The 26811-nt window shown below is 40.0% G+C and overlaps 1 protein-coding gene across 1 annotated transcript in view; it reads left to right on the top strand.

The window, feature by feature from the left end:
• Positions 1 to 1127: 1127 nt before the first annotated feature.
• The window catches only part of GPM6B (glycoprotein M6B), a 163065-nt gene continuing 137381 nt past the window's right edge, over positions 1128 to 26811 (top strand). The window contains exon 1 of the mRNA XM_079123252.1: positions 1128 to 1378. Within this exon, the coding sequence (XP_078979378.1) occupies positions 1375 to 1378 (4 nt within the window). The 5' untranslated portion in view covers positions 1128 to 1374. The remainder of the gene's footprint in view (positions 1379 to 26811) is intronic.

A 26811-nucleotide genomic window follows, 5' to 3' on the forward strand; every position in this document is an offset into this window, starting at 1 on the left:
GGGATTGTGAAAATGAGCCAGTGATCCGCCTAGCACAAATCTCTGTCCTTTTATGTAAAATATTATTAGGCTTTCTAGAGCTCTGCCTTGATAAAATCTTTCCTAATCCAATAAATTTCAATAGATGAAATGTTTGCTTCCTTCTCCCTTTCTCGGTGCCAAAGCCTCTCTATTCTGGCTTAAATGTCCCTTAAATGTACTATCTATTGTTACTGTTTATGTAACCCTCTGTTCAAGTATCACGATGTATTTTCAAAACAATAAAGGAACACAACATAAAATATTAGGGGCAAATATCGGACTCAGAAATGTCACAGAAAGCATTAGCCATAAAAAAACGGTAAGGGGTCTCATGACTTTTCTAATTCCTTTGGAGACAGAAAGATTCTTCGCTAAGAGACAGAAGGAATTCGAGCCCTGGACACTGTTAAACCATTAATTCACTTAAAGGCTCAAGTGCGAGGCCTGAGCAACGAAGAGTCTACGAAGTCTCTAATACAGCCTTCCAGAGATCAAGTGGACCGACCGTGGTCACCACCAGATTGGAGGGTGTTACCTGTGCCCTTCCAAGTCGTTTGTGATTCACAAGTAACTTCAAATAGTGCTTTGCCACCTTGGATACACATTGGGGTCACCTGGGGAGATTTTTGAAGTCCGATACCTGGGTCCTACTCGCAGAGGCCCTGATGAAATGGGGTTCCAAACCTCCCCAATTGGTATTGATGCTAACAAGCTGCCAGGGTTGAGACCCACTGAGTTTAAGTCACCACTCAGTCGCAGCCCACATGAGAACAAAAGGATCAGGGGGTGCTTATTAAAGCAGCACTGCCAAATACTGGGTCTTCTCGGGTAAGTGTCCCGAACCTCAGTTTCTTTATCTGTACAATGGGTAATGGTTAAAATCCCCTCCAACTCGAATAGTTTTCATCTGGGACGCGGATCCGCGCCTCCGGGATCCTAGAACCCTACTCCCCTCGCTCCCCATTCCCCCACTGGCTCTTCCGGTTTCTGCGCCCCTCGCCGCCCGCTCGAGGGTCCCGGAGAAAGCCGCGAGCGTCGCCCGCAGCCTGGCGGTGCCTGCTGTCCCCAATCGGGCCCTAGCTCCGGGTTCACAAAGCCCCCGGCGCTGACGTCAGGGCCCCTCTCGGCGCGGCCGGCCCCCAGTGCAGGCGGAGCCGCGCCGTGCTCCCACCCCGGCCAGCAGCGAGCAAGCCAGCGGCCAGCCCAGCGCAGCCCAGCGCAGCCCAGCGCAGCCAGCCCGGAGCCCGGCCCGCGCACGTGCCCGCCAGACCTGCAAACTTGTGCCACCCGTTCTGCCTGTCCCCGGGGAGCCAGAGAGCCCGCGGCCCGTGCCCCTCCCGCCGGTCTCCAGCCATGGGTAAGCGAGCATGCTGGCCCCGCGCCACCGCCACCGCCTCACGCCCCCGCCCCGCCGGGGGTCCCGCCCTAGCCCGGTTCAGGTGGCACTTCCTTCGCCTCCGCGGTGTCTGGGTGGAGACCGGTGTGGGGCGAAAGGAGGCTGCAGGTGGGTGGGGCTTGGCTCAGGTGTCCAGAACGCCCAGGTGAGCCTCCCTGCCCCATCCCGGTGGCGTCCCCACTCCGGGTGCACCTAGGCTGCACCCCCTGGCGTGCGAAGCGCGGGAGCCGGAGAGCTGGGCCCCCGGCTGGGCTCGCCGAGAGTGCAGACGGCGCGTCCCGGTTTGCGGGCTCCTGGTTTATTTCAAGGGGTTGGCGGACTTGCGGGTTTCCCGGGACGATCCCCCTGTCGCTAGAGCTCCCAGCACCGAGTTCAATCATGTCCCGCTCTTGTCCTCCTATTCTCCTTAAACCCACATGAAACACATGCTCAGTTCCCCAAACCCGGGGTCTTACCAAGAGCTCCTTTTGGAATCCTGATCCTTGAAACCAGGCAAGTGGGAGGGGAGGGGAAGGGAGGGGAACCAGGGTGAGTCTCTTCTTTGTCCCCTGTTCCAACTACATAAATGCGGCTCAGGCGCAGGTGAAGAAGGTGTGAAGCGGGTTCCAGTGCAATTGGGATAACGACTAGCAACGGTAAAAGACTCAGCTCAGGAGAGTGAAAATCTTCAACCTGGCCCGAGGCCGGTGTTAGGCGGCTATAGGATTCTTTCTGACACTTCTTAACACCCAGAAATGCTGCTGTCAGCAACATGTCGCTAAACGGGGACTGGATCGGAAGGAAAACTCGTGAAGAGTGCCTTGGAAATTAACCTAATTCCGCGGTATTCCTGGAAATGTCTGTCTGAGAGCTGTGCTTGGGAAAGGTTTTCTCTCTCTCTTTCATTCTCCTTCGCCAGTGACAGCTCCAGCCACCAGTTCCACAGATTGTGGAGCGCCCCTCTGAAGCATTTCTAATGAGGAAGTCTGTGGGTTTAACCTTTGCAGGTTAATGGTGAGGGCTTGGAAATTGCTTGCTGGTCCCCCTGCATTCCCCATCTTTTAGGCGCCACCCTTACCTCTGCAATTAAGTGTGTGTGTGAGGGTGTGGTAATTCTGTATTGATTATGATTTTGAGTGAGGCATAGTAAGGAGGGCATTTATTTTGTTTTTAAAAGAAAGCTCAAAGAATTTTATAGTTTAATTTTAAAAATTTACTCAAAATATGAACGTAAGCCTCCCTTCTCCCACAAAATCCAACAGGAAATTTTCTTCCCAAAAAGTTAAGTGAGAGCTAGGGGATTGGATCTTTCTAGAAAGGACAAAATGGAGTGGCCTATAGCTCTGGTTCCTGCTTCTTTTAATGCCCCTGTGTGAGTAGTCACATCACTCAAGGCTCCCTTTTAAGTAAGATCCATACACAAAAGCAGGTGATGGCTGTGGCCCTGGCTGTGGCTGTGGCTGGCCCTGTGGCTGCATTTGCAATAGTAACAGTCAAAGATGTTGCAGTTCTGCAGAAGTGCAGAATTGAGGAAAGCACAAATTAATTTTCTTGAAATAAAGTTATTTTTGGTTTCTAAACAACTGGCTTTTAGATTTGTATGTGGAATTTGAGCATAGAATGACCACATGGGGACCTTCTTCACAATGCTTTCACAACACTCTGGACTAATTGGGGCTGGACTTTATTTTTCAATAGGTATGGAAGGTAGATGAAATTCTCACGAAGCCAGTGTCCAAGCCAGAGGCCTGTTCTCAAGGAAGTACTTTGTATCTTGGACAATTATTGCTTCTACACTTCAACCAACAATTTATGTTAATTTGTGCGTACTTCACTGGTTTTGGCAGTATCCTTGGTTTTTAATTTTTAGTTTTACATTAAAAAGAAAGCTCCCTTTGAGCCAGAAAGGAAACATACTGATTTCCTTTAGATTCTTAGTAAATACACTACAGGGCCATGAACTGGTTTTATTTTTCCAGATGTATTTAATTACTGAACATACCCTTCTGAATGTTGTAACTGAAATGATTTAATGTTGGGAAAATCCTGAACATGGGTTCATTGAATGGGTTCTTACACAAGTCACTTCCTAAGCCTGATATCAGTTAATCCACTGGTAAAATGGATGAGGCTTCCAAAACTAAAAGTCTCTCTGGAGTCACATTTTAAGATATTCAAAAATCTTTAAGTAGAAAAATAAAATAATGAACAGTAGTGTGTGTATGATTCTCTCTTGATGCATCTTAAAACATGGGGTTTTTTTAAATTGTTGAGATGATGATTTCCCCCCAGCTTTGTTTAGCTATAATTCGTACATCAAGTCTCCAAGTCAGTGGGTTTGAATGTGTTCAGAGTTGTGCAACTATTTCCACTATCTAATGTGAGAACATTTTCATCACTCCCAAAAGAAACCTTGTACCCATTAGTAGTCACTCCTCATTCTCCCCTCCCCCAGCCCCTAGCAACCACTAACCTACTTTCCATCTCTACAGATTTGCCTCTTCTGGATGGTTCATGTAAATGGAATAAGCCAATTAATGTTTCAAGTGTATTTGACTACTCAGTAACTTTGGTTGTTTTGCACAAAGACAAGATGTTGGTGTATTCCTTGTATGCAATTCACTACCTAAATGAGTGTGTTGAAACTATTTGTCTGACTGAAGGGTTCCACATATGCCCCAACTGCCCTCTCCCCACCAGTGTTAGCTGTGGTTTTATCTGATAGAAACTCATCTAGGCCAACAGAATTTTGATAGTGTTACTTTGTTCACAGGCCTGAAGACATAGTAACTAAATGGATTCAGTGCACTAACTTCTTAGAAGACATTTGTGGAATAGCCCTGATGCTTCCATATGGCTCATATATTCAGAAAGAAATGCTGATTTTGTTTCATTAGCTGCCCATAATTTTAAATTGAAAATTGTATGTGAAATGATCAGATACAGCAAAACATCAAAATAATTGCTTTGACTCCTTTTGTAATAAGAAAGTTTTTTTTGTTTTTGTTTTTGTTTTGAGACAGGAGTCTCACTCTGTTGCCCAGGCTGGTCTTGGAACTCCTGACCAAAAGCCATCCTCCTGCCTCAGCCTCCTGAGTAGCTGGTACTACAGGCCTGTGCTACCAAACTCAGTTGAAAGGAAGTTTTTAGAAGGATTATAAGCAGCCTGGAGATTTGGATGAAAAAGTGTCTGATTCAGTGAGCCTAGGTAGGGCCTGGGGGTTTGCATTTCTTCCTTCCTTTCTTTTTTTTTTTTTTTTTTTTTTTTTTTTTTTTCCATTTTTTTCCTTTGGTACTAGGAATTGAACTCAGTGGTACTTTACCATGGAGCTACATCCCCAACCCTTTTTATTTTTTATTTTGAGACAGGGTTGCTAAATAGCTAACAGACCCTCCAAATTGTTGAAGCTGTCCTCTACCTTTTGATCCTTCTGCCTCAGCCTCTGGGATTACAGGTTTGAACCACCCACCCAGTGGTGTGGTTTCTGCAGTTCATACAAGCTCTCAGGTGTGACTGATCCTGGAGCCAGGAAAGAGGGAATAGCCTGGCAGGCCAGGGAGGCCTGTTGCCCGCCCCAGCTTACCCCCTAATTTGCTGTGTGTTCCTGGGTGAATCACTTTCTTTTCTTAACCCCAGATTACTATAAAATAAAAAGATTCTGTGAAATTACTTCTTTGCGCCCTTACAAATCTACAAGTGTGTAATTTAGGAAAAAGAAATGAGAGAGTAATATTATGCTTGAAAAACATGAGTAAACAGCCCCCTAATTGTTTAAACACTATTCCGTTCCCTGAAGCCAGTATTACAAGCATCATTTTGTAGTTGGGTTAAATGCTGGCATTTTCCATGTGCCCGCCTACAGGATGATGGGCTCTTCTCCAAGGAAACTGGTAGAGGAAGCCATAATGTGTACCCTCTTTAACACTTCCAGCTTTGGCTTTTGCCCTTGTCTCTTTGGAGCTGACTGTACCAGAAAGCCCTTCCTCAACACCAGGACTGCCCTCAAAAGGAAGCACTGAAGATGCATATGTGGAAATTTGCTCTGGAATTCAGATGCAATTGGAAACAAAGGAATGGTCTCCCAATGAGTAAGGGCAGGAAATGTTCCCAGCATGTGCTAGCTGGCCTCCCTCTGAGTGTAAAGGTCTAATAAGAGCCCACCCCTGATGCTCTTGGATAGTAGTTCTTTCAAATCAGGTGGGCAGACTGAGATTTTGAGTAAATCTTATAGTCCAATTCCAGAGAGTACTGTTTGTGACAAACAGGAAATAATTAATTCTTTCCTGTATTTTTCCTCTAGCAAAAGCTGTTACCCAAACCACTTGGCCCCTCCAAGGGCTTCCTAGAGGAGATGCTTCTCATCTGCTGCATTGGGAATTAAGCAATTGAATGGTTTATTGAAAATGCTAAAGTGGTGAATCATAGAAGGTGCCACATACGTGTCCTAAACATTGAATTTAACTCGAAACATTCATTTGCTGATTATTTTGTTGTTGAGACTTTGCTTCAAGTGTAACATCCTGATTGAAGTTCCTTGGTCTTTCTTACATGAATCGTAGCCCAGTTCATTGGCTTCTGATTTCCATTTTCAATTCTTTTAAGGTAGAATGAGAACATAAAAGCATTAGGAACCCATCTCTGTGCAGACTCTTTATATTACCTACCCTACTCCCCTTAAACCTCTATAATTGTCTTGCCCATAATTCTTTTGGCAACAATTTTCCAAGTAATTCATTTTCATTTTTGTTAAGACTTTTCTAAGCAATGAACTTGGTTTTCAAAGAAAGAAAAACTTTCTTTTGGGACTCATTTATGTAATATCAAATTAAATTTTATAATTGTGATATAAATAAACTGGCCTGAACAGGTTTGAGAATGAACACAAGGGATTCTTCTTGAGTACAGGATTCAGCTGGTGAGAGTTCTACCCAGACATCCTGGGGAAGAGTCTAGAACCCAAGTTCTGTGGACAGTGGTCAGTATGGTTTAGAAAAAAAAAAAAAAAAAAAAAAAAGGCAGATACAGGGTAATTGGTCATGGTACCTTAGGTGAATGTAGGTAAGAGAGCTCCTACTGTATTTTTGAGCCTTTGTCATCCATTTAATAATTTTACTATGATTTTTCTGATTATGATGATTTGACTTGTGTTTTTAACATGCCTCCCTTTTGGTTCAAATGCCAAATTTTTCAAGAGCAGAGATTGTTTTATTCATCATTATATTCCAGTATTCATTCAAATGATTGGCATATTAAAGATGATCCATAGATGTTTGTTTGGAAAAGCATGAATTTTTGTCATGTAAAATGTGTTTTGTTAATGTCTGTCTATATTATAAATGTATGGATTGTGAAATATAAAAATTATACTATATGTATTAACTGTATGATAAACCATACTAAGTGAAATAAGGTAGATGATGTTGTTGTTCCTGAATAATATTAATACTTTGATCATAGAATTTCACAGAATAACAGAATTTTAGCACTCGAAGTCACTTTAAAAGTACTTTGATGGCTTCAGGCATACACAGACCCAAGAACAATTTAAAGAGCAGCTTGAATGTTCTTCCATTACTTTTTATGCCTTTAGCTTTTCTTCTGATGTTATAAAGTATTTCCCTCTCTCTGGTGAATAGAACTTTCTTCTTGTCAGGTTTTTAAAGTTCGGGAAATCTCAGGGAGAAACACTTTGCTTAAGTGGAACTTATTTTTGCCCTGGGGATTAAAAGAAAACAAAGGGCTGGGGATGCAGCTCAGTGGTAGTGCACTTGCCTGGCATGAGCAAGGGCCTGAGTTCCATCCCCAGCACTGCAAAGAAAAAAAACCAAAAGAACAAAAAAACCAGTTTTACATTTACTTTTTTACTGTGTGTATTAGGGTTAAGTAAGTATCAACTGCAATGCCCTGGAACTCCTATGTGCACAATTCTAATTAGGCCTCTGTATTCCTGTTACACACTGTCACTGAGGCTGTCAAAGGAACTAAAGACAACAACTTACTCGACAAGTGTTCAGAGTCCTGCTCAGGTGAGCCAAGGACTATGCTAAGTCTCCAAGCAAAAAAAAAAAAATCAATAAGAAAGATTTTGTCCTCAAATGACCAGTCATTTCACAAAGGCAGATAAACAGTGAAGTACAAGATCTGTAGGAAAAAGAAAAAGAGCTGAGGACAAAGGGGCGAGGTGATATTTCAGAGAGAGATTCTCTGGAAGGTGGTTCTTTGGCGTCTTGAAGGATAAGCAGAATGATGAGGGTCAGGATATCTGTTTTGGTTTTTTTTTTTTTTTTTTTTTTTTAATTGGGAAAGAACATTCTAGGGTCTGGGTACAGATGTACAAAAGTGGAGCCATGACAGCAGCTGTCATATGGGCAGCTTGAGGAGTTGGGAAGGGTCTGAGTATTGGGGAACAAGAAGAGCTGGGGCCAGGCTGCACAGTGACATGCCAGGAAAGAACTTGATCATTATTCTCTTGGCCGTAGGGAAGGGATTTTAAGCAGGCAAGTGACAGCTGGAGAAAAAGAAAAGAAACCCACTGAGAGCAATTCCTTAGTGTCTGATTGTAAAATTCCAAATAAAAGTATAGAGTTTTGAGAAGGGTGAAGCTTTGTGGCTATATGGAGCATTCCATAGGGACTTGGATGAGAGGTGTGTCGAGAGAATGGAAAGGACTGAGGTAACCCTTGCATAGAGGTAGGAGTAAGCAAGGTTGACTGGTGGGATCCTGAAGAAACTGGCCTGCACAGGGCAGAGAGTAGGTGTAGGGGAGAACAGAATAAGATTTGGTGGGGAACTTAGAGCCACAAGGGAGTAATAAATTTTAGTTGATTACAAATGGACTCCCACAAATCAATCTTTTTTCGGGGGGGTGGGTACCAGGAATTGAATTCAGGGGCATTTGACAACTGAGCCACATCCCCAGCCCTATTTTGTGTTTTATTTAGAGACAGGGTCTCACTGAGTTACTTAGTGCCTCACTTTTGCTGAGGCTGACTTTGAACTCGCTATCCTCCTGCCTCAGCCTCCCAAGCCGCTGGGATTACAGGTATGTACCTGGCCCACAAATCAATCTTGCAAAAAATGTTTAAATCTTGTCATTTGCTTTCTTCCTTTAAAGGGTAGAGAAAGAAATGTGAGCTTTCTGGAATGGGAAGAGATAAGGGTGATCTTTGATGTGACTCCAGAAGGGATGGGGGTTGAAATGGAACCCCATCTTTATCTATTTGATTATTCATTTTTAAAGCAGCATTATTTCTTCCTTAAATATTTGAAAAAATTCACCCATGAAACCATCTAGGTCTGTTTTGGGGGGATTTTTTGTGTGTGTACATGTGTGGAAATGTGTTTTTATTAATTATATTTCTTGAAGAGACATAGAATGATTCAAACCTACTCTTTGTTTTTGTTTTGGTAAGATTTTTTTTCAAGGACTTTGTCCATTTTATCCAGGTTATTAAGTTTATTCATATAAAGTTCATAATAGTCTTGTATTACCTGTTTAATCTTATCGTGCATGCTAAGTGCACACTTTACCACTGAGCTACGCCCCCAACTCCTTGCTATTTTTCACGATCAATCTCATTTAAATTTAATTTTAGGGCTGGGATTATAGTTCAACAGGAGAGCAGTTGCTCTGGGTTTGATCCTCAGCACTGCAAAAAAGAAAAAAACAGTTAAACGTGATCTTTTGAATTTTAATACCTGTATGTCACTCAGTATATTTGAACTTGGCATAACAAGTTTCATGGTAAATGATCTTGGTCTGGGGAAGTGGCTCAGTGGTAGAGTGCCTGGGTTGATTCACAAGAAACAAATAAGTAAATAAACAGAGTAGATGTTCAGTTGACCTTAGTATTTGTGTATTTATTTGGTTTTTGTAGTGCTTAAATTCTACTTTCTTCTTTGGAGCAACTGGTGACAGGTACTGAAAGAATAAAGTCCCTTTTTCTTCCCACTTAAATAATTTTTGGAGCAACGTTTCTCAGCATCAGCATCTTTGCCATTTTGGCTTGGAAGATTTTTGTTATGGGGAACTGTTCTTTGCATTTTGGGGCATTTGGCAGCATTACTGGCCTCTCCCCATCACATGCTGTAACATTCCCTAGTTGCAACAACCAGAAAAACATCGTCAGACATTGCCAGATAATAGGGAGAGGGGAGCGATATTGTACCAGATCGAGAACCACTGCTTAAGAAAGAGCAGGAGGAATTGAAAACCTTTTGTGCTTCACAGTATCATAAACTCTGAGTAGTATTGTTACTGAGGACTTCCTTGAGAACATCTGTGGAATGGGAGGCTCTCTGATATAAGGGGTTTTTTTTCCCCTCATAAAAAGGATGGTTGATTTTGCTAGCTAAAGAAAGTTTTGTTTTGAACCTTTTCCAACATCAACAGAGAATCTAGAGGCATCATGGGGAGTCTGGCAGACCACCTGATTCATTCTGTCTTTGGGGTTTTTAAAATGGTACCCAAACTATCCTGGAAATTGGATGCTGTTTTCATTAGGAAGGTTCTTAGGTTTAGTATGCTTTCTCTCTGGAAAGGACTGAATCTATGAAGTTTGTTTGGTTACTAACATCATTTTCATCATCTTTCCTTCTCTTCATTAAGTAGAAAGACATGAAGGATCTAATCACATCCTTAATTACCGTGATGGCCTTTCCAAATTTAGAATTCATCTCCTTAGCTTTAATCAAATCTACCCAGATTAAGCCTGTAAGGCAACCTTCCCACACGTTCTGTCCTTAGGGTATGTGATCATGTCTTCATTACATTTTTCCACATGTTTGAGGGATGCATGGGTTAGAAGAGGCAGGACTGATTCCCCCCTTGTTACTCTCAAAGATCCTTTTGCTATAGCCACAGATCTCCCTGCTCCTTCATCCTTAATTCCTCCCTGCCAAATAGAGACCATTTGCTTTCCCAGGGATCTGAGTGCATTTACAAGAATACTAGTGTAAAAAGAGAAGGGCCTGGCATGGAGGTAGGAGGATCACAAGTTCAAAGTCAGCTTCAGCAACTTAATGAGACCCTAAGCAGGTAAACAGACTCTGTCTCAAAATTAAAAAGGGCTGGAGATGTGACTCAGTGGTAAAGTGCTCCAGGTTCAATCCCCAGTACCAAAAAAAAAAAAAGGATTTAAAAAGGGACATTATTGGGAGTAAATGTTAGCTGGAGCTTAGAAAACCTGCTATTTTATATGTGCATCAGGCCACTTCTAGGTTTAGAAATGTGGTTTTTAGAACACATGGAAAAGACTGTTTCAATGGCAGATTTTAAAATGGGGACTTAAATTCAGACATCTGTTCCTTCACACAACGAGCAAAGAATGGAGGTGTAATTAGCAAAGTAATTCAAGCACTTAAGATAACTTTATTTGATGCAGCCCTTTATTTGATATTTTCCTTTTAGTTTTCTCATTTGGCAGATTCTGACAGTTTCCATGGTAAGTAAAATAGAATTCAGAACATTAAAGGGATGAATTTCCATTACATGAATTATTACCATTTTGCAAAGCCATTGTACTGGATTCCCCAAAACTGTTTGGAGCTCTATTCTATAATGATATCTTGTCACAAATATTTTTAGATGTTTTGTAAGAGGCATGAATATTATAAAATCATTTTAAAATTTGTTATTGAAATAGAATACATACACAAAAAGTGGGCAGATCATAAGCATACAGTTTGATAAATTTTTACAAATGTAATGAGATCTTAGATTAAGAAGCAGAACACAGGAGCAGGGATGTAGCTAAGTGGTAGAGTGCTTGCCTAGCAAGCCTGACATTCTGGCTTCCATCCCCAGCATGGCTTTTTTATTTATCTATTTATTTGGGTGATGGGGGATTTGAACCCAGGGCCTCATGCATACCAGGCAAGCACTTTACCACTGAGCCACAGCCCCAGCCTGGCATGACTTTTTAAAAAGCAAAACATTACCAGGCCCTTAGATATCCCCTCAAGATGCCTTTCGGGCACCTCCATTGGTAATTTCTGCCAGTATAGTTTTGCCTGTTTTTACACTTGTATAAATGGAATCCTACATTATGAACTTTGGTGTTGGCAACTTTTGTTCAACATCAATAACATTATTTTAAAAGTTGGGGATATTTTCTGTCACAGCAGCTGTGAGAAGGACTTTGAAAATACTTGTCAAGAAATGAGTTAGGTACACAAAAAACACCTATGCACCTCAGGAATGGAAAGTACATTTCCAGGGGCTGTGAATAAACAGGAAATGGTAGGCATTGCATATTTATGTAGGAAATGATCAATAAGAGTGTTTTCTGGCTTCAGGATATAAAGACATAATAGATGTTGAGGCCTTCTCCCAGTTAGTCTCCTAAGAAGATGGAGTTTTTAAAGAGTTGTCTGAATTAACGGTAGTGAGAAATTTTGTCTCCTGTTCTCCACAGTAACAATACAGTCAGCAAAATGAATGTTTGGTCATCCCACAGAACTGGCTTTAAATTGTATCATGTCACTGGTGCTTCAGTTTATACTGCCATCAGTAATATATGAGTACCCTGGCTTCTCAGCTTCTTCATCAGCATTTGACACAGTCACATTGCTTAATCTTTCACAAAACTGATAGGACCAGGTGTGGTGGTACACACCTATAATTCCAGTTACTCAGGAGGCTGAGGTAGGAGGATCCCAAGTTGGAGGCCAGCCTCAGCAACTTAGTGAGACCCTGTTTCAAAATAAAAATAGAAAGGGCTGGGGGTGTAGCTCAGGGATAGAGTATCCCTGGGTTCAATCCCTAGTAGTGAAAAAACAAACAAACAAACAAAACCTGATAGCTATAAAATGTATCTCATTATTTTTATGGTGGATTTCCCTAGTGGGGTCAAAGGTTTTGAGTAGTTGGTCATTTGGGTTTTCTCTTCTATTTATGTCCTTATTCCTCTTTGTCTTATTGATTGTAATGATATGTTCTGGATACTAATCCTTAGTGCAGTCAATTGTTACTATCATTTTATCTTCCTTTCTGTGGCTAATCAGAATTTCCAAAGAGGGTTCAGTTGTCTGTATTTCTTATAACTCTTTTCTCCAGGTGATTTATTTGGGGGAGGAGTTGGTATTGGCTTTGAACCCAGGGGTATTCTACTGCTGAGCTATATCCTCGGTACCCGTTTTTTTTCTTTTTTCCTTACCAGGGATTGAACCTTGGGCACTTAAACACTGAGCCACATCCTCAGTCCTTTTTTTATTTTTTATTTTAAGACAGGGTCTTGCTAAGTTGAGGAGGGCCTCGCTAAATTGCAGAAGCTGGCCTCCAACTTGTGATCCTCCTGCCTCAGTCTCCTGAGTTACTTAGGATTACAGGTGTGCACCACTGTGCCCAGTGCCTTTCGATTTTTTTATTTTAAGACCCAGCCTTGGTAAACTGCTAAGGCTGGCTTGGAAATTGTGATCCTCCTGCCTCCTGCTTCTCTGATTTGATTTGATTTTTGCAGTACCGGGAATTGAACCCAGGAACGTTGTACCACTGAACCACATCCCCAGCCCTTTTTTATTTTGAGTCAGGGTCTAGCTAAGTTGCTGAGGCTGGCCTTGAACTTGGAATCCTCCTGCCTCAGCCTCCTAAGTCACTGGGATTGCAGGCATGCACCACCACACCTGGCTTGTCCTTTTTATTTTTGCCTTATTTTAAAATTATTCCTATCCCCAAGGTCATGAAGATTTTCTTTTCCTGTTTTCTTTTATAGTTTTTCTTAAATTGTGCTTTTCATTGTTAAAACTTTATTCCATCTGAATTTTATTTTTGATATAATGTAAGGTATAAATCTATTACATTTTCTACACATAAGCCATACATACTTCATGATTCATCCTTTCTGTGTTGATTTTTGTTTGTTCTAATTATATAACACGCACACACACACACATCTTTTCTTACTATATGTGTGAGTATATCTCTGGACTCCATTCTGTTCCTTTGGTCTGTTTGGCCTGTGCTAATGTTACACTGTCCTAATTACTGTGGATTTAAAATAAGGCTGGTGGGGCTGGGGAGATAGCTCAGTTGGTAGAGTGCTTGCCTTGCAAGCATAAGGCCCTGGGTTTGATCCCCAGCACCACAATATATATATATATATATATATATATATATATATAAGGCTGGCTATCTCTTAGGACAAGTTTTTTCTTTAAAAGTAGTTGAGCTATTCTTGAACCTTGCTTTTAGAATCAGCTTTTCACATTTCACAAACATCCATATTAGGATCTTGAGTGGGATTACAATGAATTTATAGAACAATTTCCTGACAGTCAATATCATTACTGTATTTATATTGAATATCCTATTTGTGCATATGATGTAGCTCCTTATACTTTGATCTTCTTTTACATCCCCCATTAATGTTTTTGCATAGTCTTAAATTTATTTTAAGGTCCTTTGTAGCTTTTGTAGCTTTATGTTTTTAAAGGAAAAAATTAAATCAATTAAGGTCAAATATAATTCCATGGAATGTTATGCTTTTCTTCTGTAGACTTCAGAAAGGTCAGGTAGATAGACCATCTTGGTGAAATGAATGAAGAAACTGTAGGGGATGCTGATTCTGAGTTCCTACATATCATCCTGGTCATAAGAGCTGCAGATGGTAACTGTATGGCCATGTCCCTGACCCTACTGAATAGCAAACGTACAGGATGTAGTATGTGAATGTGCTTGCTTTGAGTAGGATTTTCTCTTTTTTTTTCTTTTTAATTTGTTCTTTCTAGTCATACATGACAGTAGAGTATATTTTGACATATCATACATACATGGAGTATAACTTCACATTCTTGTGGTTGTACATGATGTGGAGTTTCATTGGTCGTGGATTCATATATGAACTTAGGAAAGGTATGTCTGATTCATTCTACTGTCTTTGGATTTTTTCTCTTTTTGAGAGAAAACAGAGTGTACCATCACTGAGGGCAAATTCAGTTTCTAAACAGTTTTTTTTTAGCTGTTACTTGTGCTACATTTCCCAAATGGTATTATTTTTATCATCATCTTGACACAGAATGAGAAGCCAAATCAGCTCTTCTATTAATTTTAAGAAGAAAGACTGTTTTCCAGTGGAGAACATAACTAGTGGATCACATACCAAAATTATTTTTACTTGCTGAGTATTTTCTCTAGGGCTAGAGCCTGCAAGTCTTATTGAATGTTAAAACTTCTACAGCATGATAAGAGTGTACCATTTTACTGAGACCATATTAAGCTCTATGAGTCCTAAGGAAGGGGTTCCATTGTTGCGATATTTATGCAGAATGCAAGAAAAGAGGAAATAGAGTTTAAGTTAGATATAGTGAATTTCTCTCTAATGAAGGTGGTTTTGCACTGAGGGAGACTGTGAATTTCAATATGCAGTCTGCTAGAAATAGAGTCCAGCTGGGCACGGTGGCACACACCTGTAATCCCAGTGACTCCAGAGGCTGAAGCAAGAGGATCAGAAGTTAAAGCCAGCCTCAGAAACTTAATGAGGGCTTAAGCAACTTAGGTGAGACCTTGTACCAACAAAAAAATCATCATGCACACTAAAAAAATCCTCATGTACACTAACAACTCATGCATTTTATTCTATGTAAATTTTATCCAGTCAGTAAATATTTATTGGACTAATACTAAGCTAGTGATTTAAGGATAATTAAGACATGATTTAAAAAAAGAAAACACGATTTTCACAGTAAGCAGCTTGGTCACATGCTTGCAAATGAAAGGTATGTGTCTGTGAGCCTAATAAGTAGCAAGTGTACCTAGTAAAACAATCTCTCTCTTCAAGGTGCTCTGCCATCAGCGAAGATAGTCAACAAGTTAACACCCAGTGCAAACCTATGTGGCAAGAATTAATGGATACAACATAGGTGGGGACCCAAAAAGCTTCTCAGTAGAGGGAATACATGGCAGGAGCCTTAGAAGATGAGCCGAAGTGACATGAGTTATTTTTACTTAATCCAACATTTGACATGAGCAGAAAATAAAAATTCTCAATATATTAAAATGTGTATTTTTTTATTTTTTGTTTTTGTTTTTGTTCTCAGGGTTTGGATTCATGGTTACTTTACCACTGAGCTATATCCCCAGCCCTTTTTATTTTTTTATTTTGAGATATGGTATTACTAAATTGCTGAGGCTAGCCTCAAAATTGTGATCCTCCTGCCTCAGCCTCCTAAGATGATGGAATTACAGGTGTGTGCCACCATGCCTGGCAAAATATGCGTTTCTTCTAAAAACAAATGAGACCCTCTTTGTATGATTACAAAGATCAAATTTTCATTCAAGATGCAAATTCTTAGTCAAAAGAGAAGGGAAAAAGTCCAATTTTCCACTAATATCTTTATGCAGCTCAGGTAACAGAAGAGAGACTTAACTGCAGCTGTTCTGTTCAAGTGTTCCTTCCATGTTTGGTGATGTTACTCGTGAAAATGAAAAGTTCTCGGTTGATTTAAGCTTACCTAGTTTCCCTAAGTAATTTGATGGAACACTTCTTGCTCCTGGAATATTTTACATAGCTGCTCACCCTGCAAAGAGGAGGCCAGCACTTGGGCTGTAGCACAAGCTTGATTTATTCTGGAAAGCAGCTTAGTCAGCCGTCAAATGAGATTATGTGTGCGGCTGTTCCTCATCACTTCACAGAAATATTCTTATTCCTCAATAAGGCCTCAAACTCTTATTTATTTATTTGAGGGCAGCAATAATCACAAATGTAATTCTCCTACAACATGATTTTGGAAATATTCTAATTCCTCAATAAGGCCTCAAACTCTTATTTATTCTTACAACTAGCTTCTTTTGTCATATGTTTTTGTCTTCAGTGTAAAAACTTTAGAATTTAAAAGTGCAATTTGAGGCGGTTACAACTAGCTTCTTTTGTCATATGTTTTTGTCTTCAGTGTAAAAACTTTAGAATTTAAAAGTGCAATTTGAGGCAGGGGTGTAGCCTGGGCAGAGTGTCTAACTTGCATGAAACCCAGGGTTCAGTCCCCAGCACCAATAAATAAGTGAGGAAATAAAAAAATTACAGTCTAAATTTGGATGTAAGAGTTCTTTTTATTTTTTTTATCATCTTATTTGAACTTTTAGGGATTTGTGCAGAAATGGTAGTGTATCTACTTTGTGATTGAATTGCAATTTTTCCAACCTAACATGACAAGTGAGATATTAAAAAGAAAAACAAAGCTTCTAACTGAAGTAACTGACATAGAACGAGTTGCTGATTTGAAACCTCTGGTTGGTGGCTTGAAGATGTGTGACTTTCTGCATGTGTGTATAGGTTCTTCCCTTCTATGCAAGATTTGGAGAGTCGGGACTCATTCTTTTAGAGACTGGGTAGAAATGGACATCTCAGATTTCTTCAGAAGCAAAAAAAAAAAAAAAATTATTATTATTATTTTGCCTTAAGGGTTTGTCAGTTAGACTGATGATTCTCATCTGGGGTCAGTTTTGCCCTCCAGGGGACATTTGGCAGTGTTAGGAGACATTTTTCATTGTTATGTGTGGGGGTGATGTTCCTGGCATCTGGTGGGTAGAAGCCAGGGATGTTACTGGAATTAAAGGTCTGGGCTGCCCACCGCCCAGAGGCCAATGTCCAGAAGCTGAGCATTGAGAGGAAGGAATCAGGCTTATTCAAGGGTTGGCAATCTTGAGAAGGAAGAGGAGCTATGGCCTCAAAGCCCCGCCCTGGTGGTGCGGGGCCACAAGGGACTTTTGTAGGGACCGAAAGGAGGAGCTAGGCAGGAAGGCCACACGCCTAGCAGGATCTTCATCATCCAGGATGTATGTCTCTTTTTTCTTGTCTGGAACATCTCAATGGACCTCATCATCCTTGGGGCCAGCTGTAAATTTTCAGTTGGCACTTCTCACTTTAACACCTTTGTGAGAAAAATCCAATAAATATCCACATAGTGAGACTCCTAAATGGGTTGTTTAAAAGACTTATTTTTTAATTATTTCTGCAAAATAGCACACATGGACATTATTTGAAATGAAAATAATATTGGGCTGGGTGTAAGGAATCTGGCTTCCCCCACCACCTGTCAATCTGCGTTCTCCCCGCCTCTCCTGTTAGAGGAATCTGGCTTCCCTCACCACCTGTCAATCTGCGTTCTCCCCTCCCTGCCTCTCACATTACAGGAATTTCCGGCTTATGTTGCCGTAATCTTCCTGCCTCCCACCTTACGTTCTAATATGTCATTGGTCTATCAGTCAGTCTGTAAGAATTCTCCTCCGCGATTGGTTCCTCTCAGCCCGAGAAATTCCTATGTCTGAGAGAAACCTTGCGCCATGTTCTCTCTTTCTTTCTTCCCTTTCCCCCGTGCAGACGTGAATCATCTACACAAAATAAAAGTTCCTTGTGTGAGACCTGTATCTGTGGAGCGTTTCTGGGAGCTAACGACAAACCATAACTGCGCCTTTAACGCCTAACACTGGGAATATAGCTAAGTTGGTAGAGTGCTTGCCTCATATGCATGAGGCCCTGAATTCAATCCCCAGTGCAACCAAAAAAAAAAAAAAAAAAAAAAAAGAAAAAGAAAATAATATTGTTCATTGAGGGCAAGTTGAGAATACAGAAACCCATTTCTTGATTTCCTAGAATCAAGAGTTCATCAGAAAATTAAACAGTAAGCACTCGTTTATTCTAATATTTACTGATATTTCGAAGCGAGTTTTTGTTCTCCAAAATCTCAAAAATCATAAGATCACAAATAGGCCAGTCATGAAACTCTCTTCTTTTTCCCACCTCCACTTCCAGTCCACTTGCCTAATCCCTCTTCATGGTAATTCATCGTAGTCTCGTATTATTTGAAATCTCTTTGATAAAAAGTTTGACTACTGTTGACCCTTCCTTAAAGGTTAGTTGGCTCCTCCAAATAAGGAACTGGGGCAGGAAGGAAAAGAAGGTTTGCCCCACTATAGATCATCTGCCCAGGGAATTGGGAGTTTTCTGTGCTTCTATTCTCATGAGGAGACATCTCAAAAAACGCTACAGAAAGGATCAACTATTTTGTGATTGTCATAGCAACTACAGCAATTCCTGGGAGAAAAGAAGACTGCTGTAGCTAAGTCCAAGCTCTGGATGTCCATAGAGGTACTGTCTGAGGCATAGCTTGCTTTCCTAGCCAGCTTCCCAAGTCTCATTGTGCACATTCATGGTCCAAGGGCAATTATAAGTGCAGGGAATACAGTCATGACGAAGACAGCCCTTGGCCTTGAAGAATAGCCCACAGTCTTTAATAGATATACCTGGGGGCAGAGAAATTATAAGGATGGAAAGCAAAACCATAGAATGTGGTCAACAAATCATTTTCTTCTGGTAGCAGAGTACTACTACTCTTACAGAGTAGCTGGCTATTTCAATGATTGTATTAAAAAGTTTCAGATTTTTGTTGTATCTAAATGTTGCTGCTATTGGCAGTGAACATCCTACTGGAACCTATTCAGTTGGGAAGAATCTGACCTTTTCAAAGGGCATTTTCTGAGTATAGCAAATTATCATTGCTAGTTTAATGCAATTGGGAAAACAGAGATGCTTGGGAATAAAACTGATCAAATCCACAAGTTGTGTCACATGAATGATGTCAGTAACTATAATAACATGGTGAAACAATCATCACCTGGAGCCCCCTTCTTCAGAAGCCTGGTGTGAATTAAGGTACTGTCTGGATGCCTAACAAATTCTAGTCTCATATATTTTAGCCTCAGATACAATGATTCGTTTAACGATTGCTATAAATTTATTACCTGTGAAAAGTTGTCTCTGGGGTGGAGGAGACAGGTTATATGTTATTGTTCCCATGGTAACTTTGTACTAAAAATGGCAAGCTGTGCTTACTTGATTTAAAAATATCTACAGTTTGATTGCTGTAAAATCCTCTCTACCTAATTTGCTCATGTCCAGTGACTCACCCCTCATTTAACTGGCATTTCAGCAAATGACTTGATCACATAAGTTGTTTGGAGAACTCAGGTTATTGTAACAAAGCACTAAAGATATTTTAAATTTCCATCATTGAAAAATTTGAATACTTAAAAAATATTTTGTGTCTTTGCCATGTAAACAGAATGAAATGGCCTTGATGAAATGTTTCTCAATAATTCATCGATGCAGCACCACGATGAATTGTTCTTTGGTGTGACGGTGGTATCTTCAACTCACAACAGTTATTAAGGCAAATGTGCCACCGACTTTTCACTTCTGTGCTTGAACCTGTTGGTGTACTTGAATCTCCCCTCTGTTATCATGGAGGTCCCATTATAGTTAATCTGCTGCCATGTTTTTTTGTTTTTGTTTTTGTTTTTTTTTTTTAAGATAAAGCCCTTGCTGGGCATGGTTGCACGCCTGTAATCCCAGCAGCTCAGGAGGCTGAGGCAGGAAGATCGCGAGTTCAAAGCCAGTCTCAGCAAAAGCACAACCCTAAGCAACTCAGTGAGACCCTGTCTCTAAATAAAATACAAAATAGGGCTGGGGATGTGACTCAGTGGTTTAGTGCCTGAGTTCAATCCCTGGTACCTCTCCCCCCAAAAAAGATGAAGCCTCTTCTACACACACAAATTAATAAACAAGTACATGTCCTTTCCAAATAAATTTAAGCAGTGCAGAAAGCCTCATTATTTTCCACTCAGTAACCTGGAGTGGGTGCCCAGGAGTGCTTCTGCCTCAGGAGGACATGGGCTTCTTTGTGGTAACTGTTGACCACTCAGTCGTTTTACATGTAACAGTTTTGCAAATGACTGAAGCCTGTAGAGCATTTCAAATTCTGGTTAAGTGAGGAATAATAATTTATGTAAGTATATATATGAGCATACATTGCTTTGTGTTTCCATATTGGTATTATGAATATGTCCTACTTTCGAGATGTGAGCAATGACAAATCTGCCTCCCCGCGCCCCCCCCCCCCCTTTTAAATAGCCATTCCCAAAACTTAGGGCAACAAAGGGAAGAGAATTACTTTATTCAGTTGTGCTTCTCTTTTATTCATTTCTGTCATTATGGAAATATTTCATTGGCAGAGTGTGTTTGTATTCTGTGTTCTCATCTTCTTTTGATGGCTCAAATAAGCTTCCCTTGGTCATTGAGAAAATAAAATTATAGTTGAGGCCATAGGAGGCAGGTCCAGAGACTGCTGCCTGAGATGTCCTTCCTGATCTGCACCCACATGGTACATGCCCCTGCTGAGGGTGGGCCAGAGCAGCTGAAGATCCTGCTGTGCCTTTCAGAGCTCTTTGGGCGATAGTTAAGTGGCAGATGCACTTAATTATTAGGTATATTACAAACCCAGGAGAAGGAGTCTTGACAGAGTTTTGAATTCATGACAAAAGGACACTGTTTTCATGAAACAACTTGATCTTCACAGAACTCAGAATATATATGCAATATCATTTAAGAAAAGGAGATCTGTAGGGCTGGGGATGTAGTTCAGTCTGGAGTTTAGTCCCTGCACTGGGGGAAAAAAAAGGAGATATGTACACATATATATGTACACAATACATATATACCTATTGTATTAGTCAGCTTTTTGTTGCTGTGATAAATACCTGAGGAAAACAACTTAAAGGTGGAAAGATTTATTTAGGTTCACAGGTTTTTTTTATTGAAATCTTTTTTTATTTTTACAGACTGCATTTTGATTCATTGTACACAAATGGGGTACAACTTTTCATCTCTATGGTTGTGCACAATGTAGATTCACACCATTCATGTAATCATAAATATACACAGGGTAATAATACTGTCTGTTTCATTCTACCATGTCTCAGTTTTCAGTGGTTTCAGTTCGTGGTTGATTGACTCCATTGCTTTGGGCCTGAGGTGAGGAAGAACATCATGGCAGAAGGGTATGATGGTGGAAAGCTGTTCAGCTCGTGGCAGCCAGAAAACAGAGGGGGGTGGGGGGGCAGGAGAAGAGGCCAAAGATATAGTCCCCAAGGTCATACCCCTAGTGACCTGCTTCTTTCAACCAGGTCCTACCTCCTACAGTTCCCAATAATACCTTCAAATGATTAATTGACTGATGAAGTCAGAGCCCCTATGATCTAATCACTTCTCAGAAGGTCCACCTCTGAACATTCCTACTTTGGGGACCAAGCTTTCAACACATGAGTCTTTGGGGAACACTTCATGTGCAAATCATACAACACCTATCATACAGAAAATGAGCATATATAACATGTAAGTGCAAAAAGACGGCAATCAGACCTCCATGAATTCAGAGAAGCTTTATTTCTTCGCGGACTGGGGCCATTTGGATCCACTCTCTGAATGGGAAAATGGCCGTCAGTTACAGAGGGGATTCTGGTTTTATAGGGTACAATGAGGATGATGTAATCATTGAAAATCCTGCACGTGCAGTTTTGACCATCAGGGGCTCGTTGTACTTGTTAAAACCAAACCCAGAGGGATGAGTATTCAAATCGTGCCCATTGTCATTCAGAACTAAGTTGACAGGGAAGGCCAAGGTTTAGAGCTTGGCATTCCATATCTACCCCTTTCCTTTAGGGCCCATTGTTATCAGGAATGCACTGGGAGAGGTTTAATGTTTGATCAGTTTCCCCTCCCACTTCCTGAGCCACATGGTCCCTCCATTTTTCTTGGGGAGCTGTCTTATAGGAATATTATTTTTCATAACCCTTCATGACACATATGCATGTAGACCTACATGCACAAATGTGTGTTGTGTGCATGACAGTCACACCCACTATATATACACACATAGGCATGCATGCATCATACTTACACATATGATGCATATGTATTTATTAAAAACATTTACTGTTTATTATGTGTGTTTTACCTAAGAAACCATTCTAATCCTTACCATCTCATAGATGTGATAGTTAGAAAATATAAAGGCTATTATTTGAACTTGAGAACTTTGGCTCTAGTTCTGTGTTCCTCACCTCCTTGGTGGAGGGGGTACAGTTAATATCATTTATTAGCCTGGTTGATTTGGACTTTTGAGTGTTGTTGCTCATCATCACCACAGGGGACCTTCTGCTAAGACACATGGAGAGGGGCTGGGGATATGGCTCAGTTGGTAGAGTGCTTACCTTTCAAGCACAACACCCTGGGTTCAATCCCCAGCCCTGCAAAAAGAAAAAAAGAAAGAGGAATGGGGAATGTACTTTCTCTTACGTTTTCTCCTGCCACTGCAGAAGAGGAAGTAGGGGAAACTGTGGCTCATTTTTAAGGTGGCATTGATGGTGGTACATTTTCAATGGTGGGTTAGATGTTTGGAAAGTTGTCACAGTCTGTTGGGCCAAATCTGATAAGTAAGCTGGGTGACCAACCTGAGGACTGAGTAAAATTAGATAAATTGTTTATCCTCTCAGAAAGCACTTCCAAAAGAAGTTGGATGCCAAATGACTTGAAGAATGGTTCTTTATATGAATGCTTTTGTAACTTTAAACACACATACACTCACAAATACACATATAATTTTCTTATATTAGCTAGAAAATAGGTTTATTTGCTGTAATAGAATTCCTCAAAATGTTAATAATAGTGATACCGCCGTTTACCGGTGCCGAGTTCTGCTCCTTCTAATGTTGAAGATTGAACACTAGAGAAGCACGCCAAGGCAAGCATGTTAAGCAGGTTTTATTTAAAGCTAATAATACAGACTTCTCCCGGCAGAAAGAAGGGGGCCATGGCTGATGTTCTAAAGTCCCAAGAAGTGAGCGCACCCTACATCTTTTATAGGTTAAATTCTCTTTTGTTCTCCAGTTCTCTTCCTCCTTATCTCTCCTTCCTGCCTAAGTGACTAGGCCTGGTTTTGCATTAAGTGAGAAGCCATGGGCAGGGGGAGGGCCAAGGTGATTCAGGCAGGTAAGGGCCCAGGGGACATTAATTAGCAGCTCCTTGTTTGCAGTCCTTGATAAAGGCAGGTAAATTTGGTAATCAATGGGCTCCGGAGATCCTTGACATTCCATTCTTCCAGGGGCAGTCTCCAACTTCCAGAGGCAGATGATTTTATGGCCTCCATTTCCTCGATTTGACCCGATCCCCTATTTCTACACTAACTACCTGTTCCCAATTCTGGCTTCATTCCCCCCTCTAATCTTAGGAACTCCATGCTGCTGGGGAAGGAGGTCGATGACCGCTCTGACTTCTTCGAGCTGGAAGTGGGTGGCGTGGGGCAAGCAGCTTGGAGTTCCTTTTCTAAAAATCGGGTCAATCGAGGGGTCCCAGGAAGAAGCCTGGTTGGGGAAGAGCAGGTTGTAAAGTCATCTGGGGATGGGTGCTTCTATGATAGAAGAACAAAAAGACATGAGTACTGAAATGAGATTAGTACAAAGTAAATGTTGCAGCATCTGAAACATGCCACTGAGTATCATGAAAATGACAGAAGTCAATCTCTCACCAGGAGGTGGAAGAACTGAGAAATTGTTCCCATAACTAGGCCTAGCAAAGGCTGGAGAGGACAAGGCCTTTATTTGGGGACTTTAACATTTTCCAGGTTGTCAGGAATGTAAACATGACATTTAACCCTTAATGTCATTGATGTCCCCAGAAAATATAGTTAAGCTACTTAATGTCACCTGATTTTGTAAAATATCCCTTTATTGGTATAACCTGTGTTTAGTAGAGATCTCTATACTTCTGTTACTTAGGGCTAGATAATCATACCTGTGTAGCTTAGGAAGGTCTTAAACTGACTAAAACTTCTGACTCTGGTGGTTTCTCTTGATAGTTATCAGGCACATTTGCTGAAGAATCTTTCATTTGTAGCTTCCAGTCTTTATTCTAGTGGGCTAGTACAAGTGTACATCGTAAGTTACATTTAACTATTATTTCCTTTAAATGCCCAAGAATGGCTATATTTTGGTTTTAACTGTTTTGCTGGGTATCTAAGATCAAGCTGGTCAAATTGACCTGGTTCCTGTCTTGTTGAAGAGTCAGCTGAGTTCCCACAGGGGTCACTCATACAGAACTTAAGAGCGGCTTCCTGGTTCCACCAGTGACTTTGGTTAGGCAGGGTCTCTTGATGAGGTGACTTCCTTTAGAAGCATCAAGGGATGTTTCCCCTTTTCCATGACCCTCCTCTGCAGCAGATGCACTGGGTGATTTTTCATCCTCTAGTCTCAACAATTTCCTTGATCAGGAGGTTGTGTGACCCAGAGTTGCAATGCTCCTTAGAGAAGTTCTCTTATTCCCTGGGTTCAGGCTGACCGTTGAGGGCAAGACCCAAATATGGACTTTTCTTGACCTCTGTATTTAACTCCAATCTCTTAAGTTTGATCTTAATTATCCAGCAAGCCAGTCTCACCAGTCATAAAGTAAGAGTAATGGGCTTTAACTTCAATGTCTATAACTTTACAGTTATTTACCCTCTTATCTAACTGGAGTCTGTATTAGTACTGGAAGTTACCACTATCTGTTCTATAGGTGATGGCTTATTATCACAAGTTACCTAGGCTGTGTGTTCTTGAAGCAGCTACTTCTGCAAAACATTAACAGGTAACAGTTTTACTAAATGAAATTAGCAAGAGTAAAAATATATTTTGTTTGTATAATAGCTATCTTGAATTTTGACTGAGAACCACATTATATCCCCTATTTGAGATCACACTACTTTTACAACAAGAACCAATCTTTTGACTATAACTTTAAATAAGCTGAAGTCTGGCTTATTTTGGAGCCATTCTACACACAGTGAGGTGGGAGGCAGAGCCTTATCTCAGGTAAGGCGTGGCTCTTTACAGATCTTAAGTGTTCTAATTTTGATGTTGATCTTTGCTTCTTTCTTAAATGTCATTTTAAGAAGTTTCCATATATTGTTTCCTGAGTCTATATGAACACTAGTTAAAACAATTTAACATTATATCTAAAACATGAATTAAAGAAAGTCTGAGAGAGCTTTTAACTTTCCTTTTGTGTGAATAAGTGGCAAAATGTTTTCATGTTTCACTATATTAACCTTTAAACAAGTCAGACTCTAATGTTTAGAAATACATTTACATTTGAAATTCTTTATCTCAGTGTAAAAAGTAACAAATTTTACACATACCCTATTGATATCAGGTCCTATAATAGAACATTAAATGATAGAAATTAATTCCCAATAAAATTTACTCTTTATAAGTTTAAAATTACCATTACAGACAAGTTTAATCTGGAGAATAGCAGCTTTATAAAATTCCCTGCTTTAAAAACTTGTGAACCTGAAAAATATGAACACATTTAATATACAACTAGTGACCATTTCACAATTACCTTGACATTTTTATCTTACCAAATTTAGTTTCTAAAGAAAAATGTAGACTCTGTAACATAGTACAATACTCTATAACAGTTGTTTAACCATAATTGTATACACTCCAATTTTCAAGACTAATTGTTCTAAAGAATAAAACTTAATAGACACAAAGTTAAGAGTAAATTAGTGTTTCTAAGAAATCCTTGTCATTTTACCATATAGATTAAGCTTTGGTTTATATCAGAACATTAGTATTTTACCTTAGGAAAAAACTTACATAGCTTTAGGTGTCTCACACACATACAACCAACTTAGTTACCGCAATCTTGTTTAGACTTGCCCTTTACTTACACACAGACTTTCTTAGCACTTACTTAGACCCTCACGTATTTCATCACACAAGCACTTTCTTACCCAGAAACATTTTATTTTTCCTTTTACTAAATATATTTCCATACCCAGAACCTTTTATTTTCTCTTTCCTATTTGTAGACCCCTTTTTGTTCACATTCTGAAACAACTCTTAAATGAAATTTCTGAATTTAGATAAATTACTCTATTTTAATAAGATTAAATATTCTGTTGTTTATAGTACTCTAATTGAAACACAGTTGAAACTTTTGGGACCCTTTGTATATAGAATTGCACTTGTTAGGACATAACTTAGTAACCTTGTTTTTAGTTTAGTGATGACACAAAGCAAGTTTAAACCCTTTTATTTACCAACCTATGAAAATACCAATAATGTTTAAGTATGATACCCCATGGAATTTAAGGAGTTAAAAGTACTCGATGTTATTTAACAATTAGCATTTTAACTTTGTAAATTAATCAGATATCTCTACAAACACATTTGAGTAATCCCATACAGGTTAACTCTAATTCACTTATTCTGTAAAAACCAAGATATCAGACAAGTGTCCTGAAGAGTATTTGCTGTCTCTTCCCTGTTGAAGAAAAGTCCTAGAAACAATTGATATTAGACACATCAATATTTTATTAGCTTGACCACCTAGAGACTTGCAAGTTATTTTCAAAGACATTTTACTTTTATTATTTTACCCAATTTGAACCTTTTTAAATCACGTGAATTGAGAGTATCTGGATCCATTTTTTTAATTTTAATTTTAGGAGCGCTCATTTTTGATACAGACAAAACATGACATCAGACAGCACAACATACAAATAACATAAAATCAAAGGCCTTGTAACTTTATAGGTGAAT

This window comes from Sciurus vulgaris (assembly GCF_902686455.1).
Source record: "Sciurus vulgaris genome assembly, chromosome: X".
Lineage (NCBI taxonomy): Eukaryota > Metazoa > Chordata > Mammalia > Rodentia > Sciuridae > Sciurus > Sciurus vulgaris.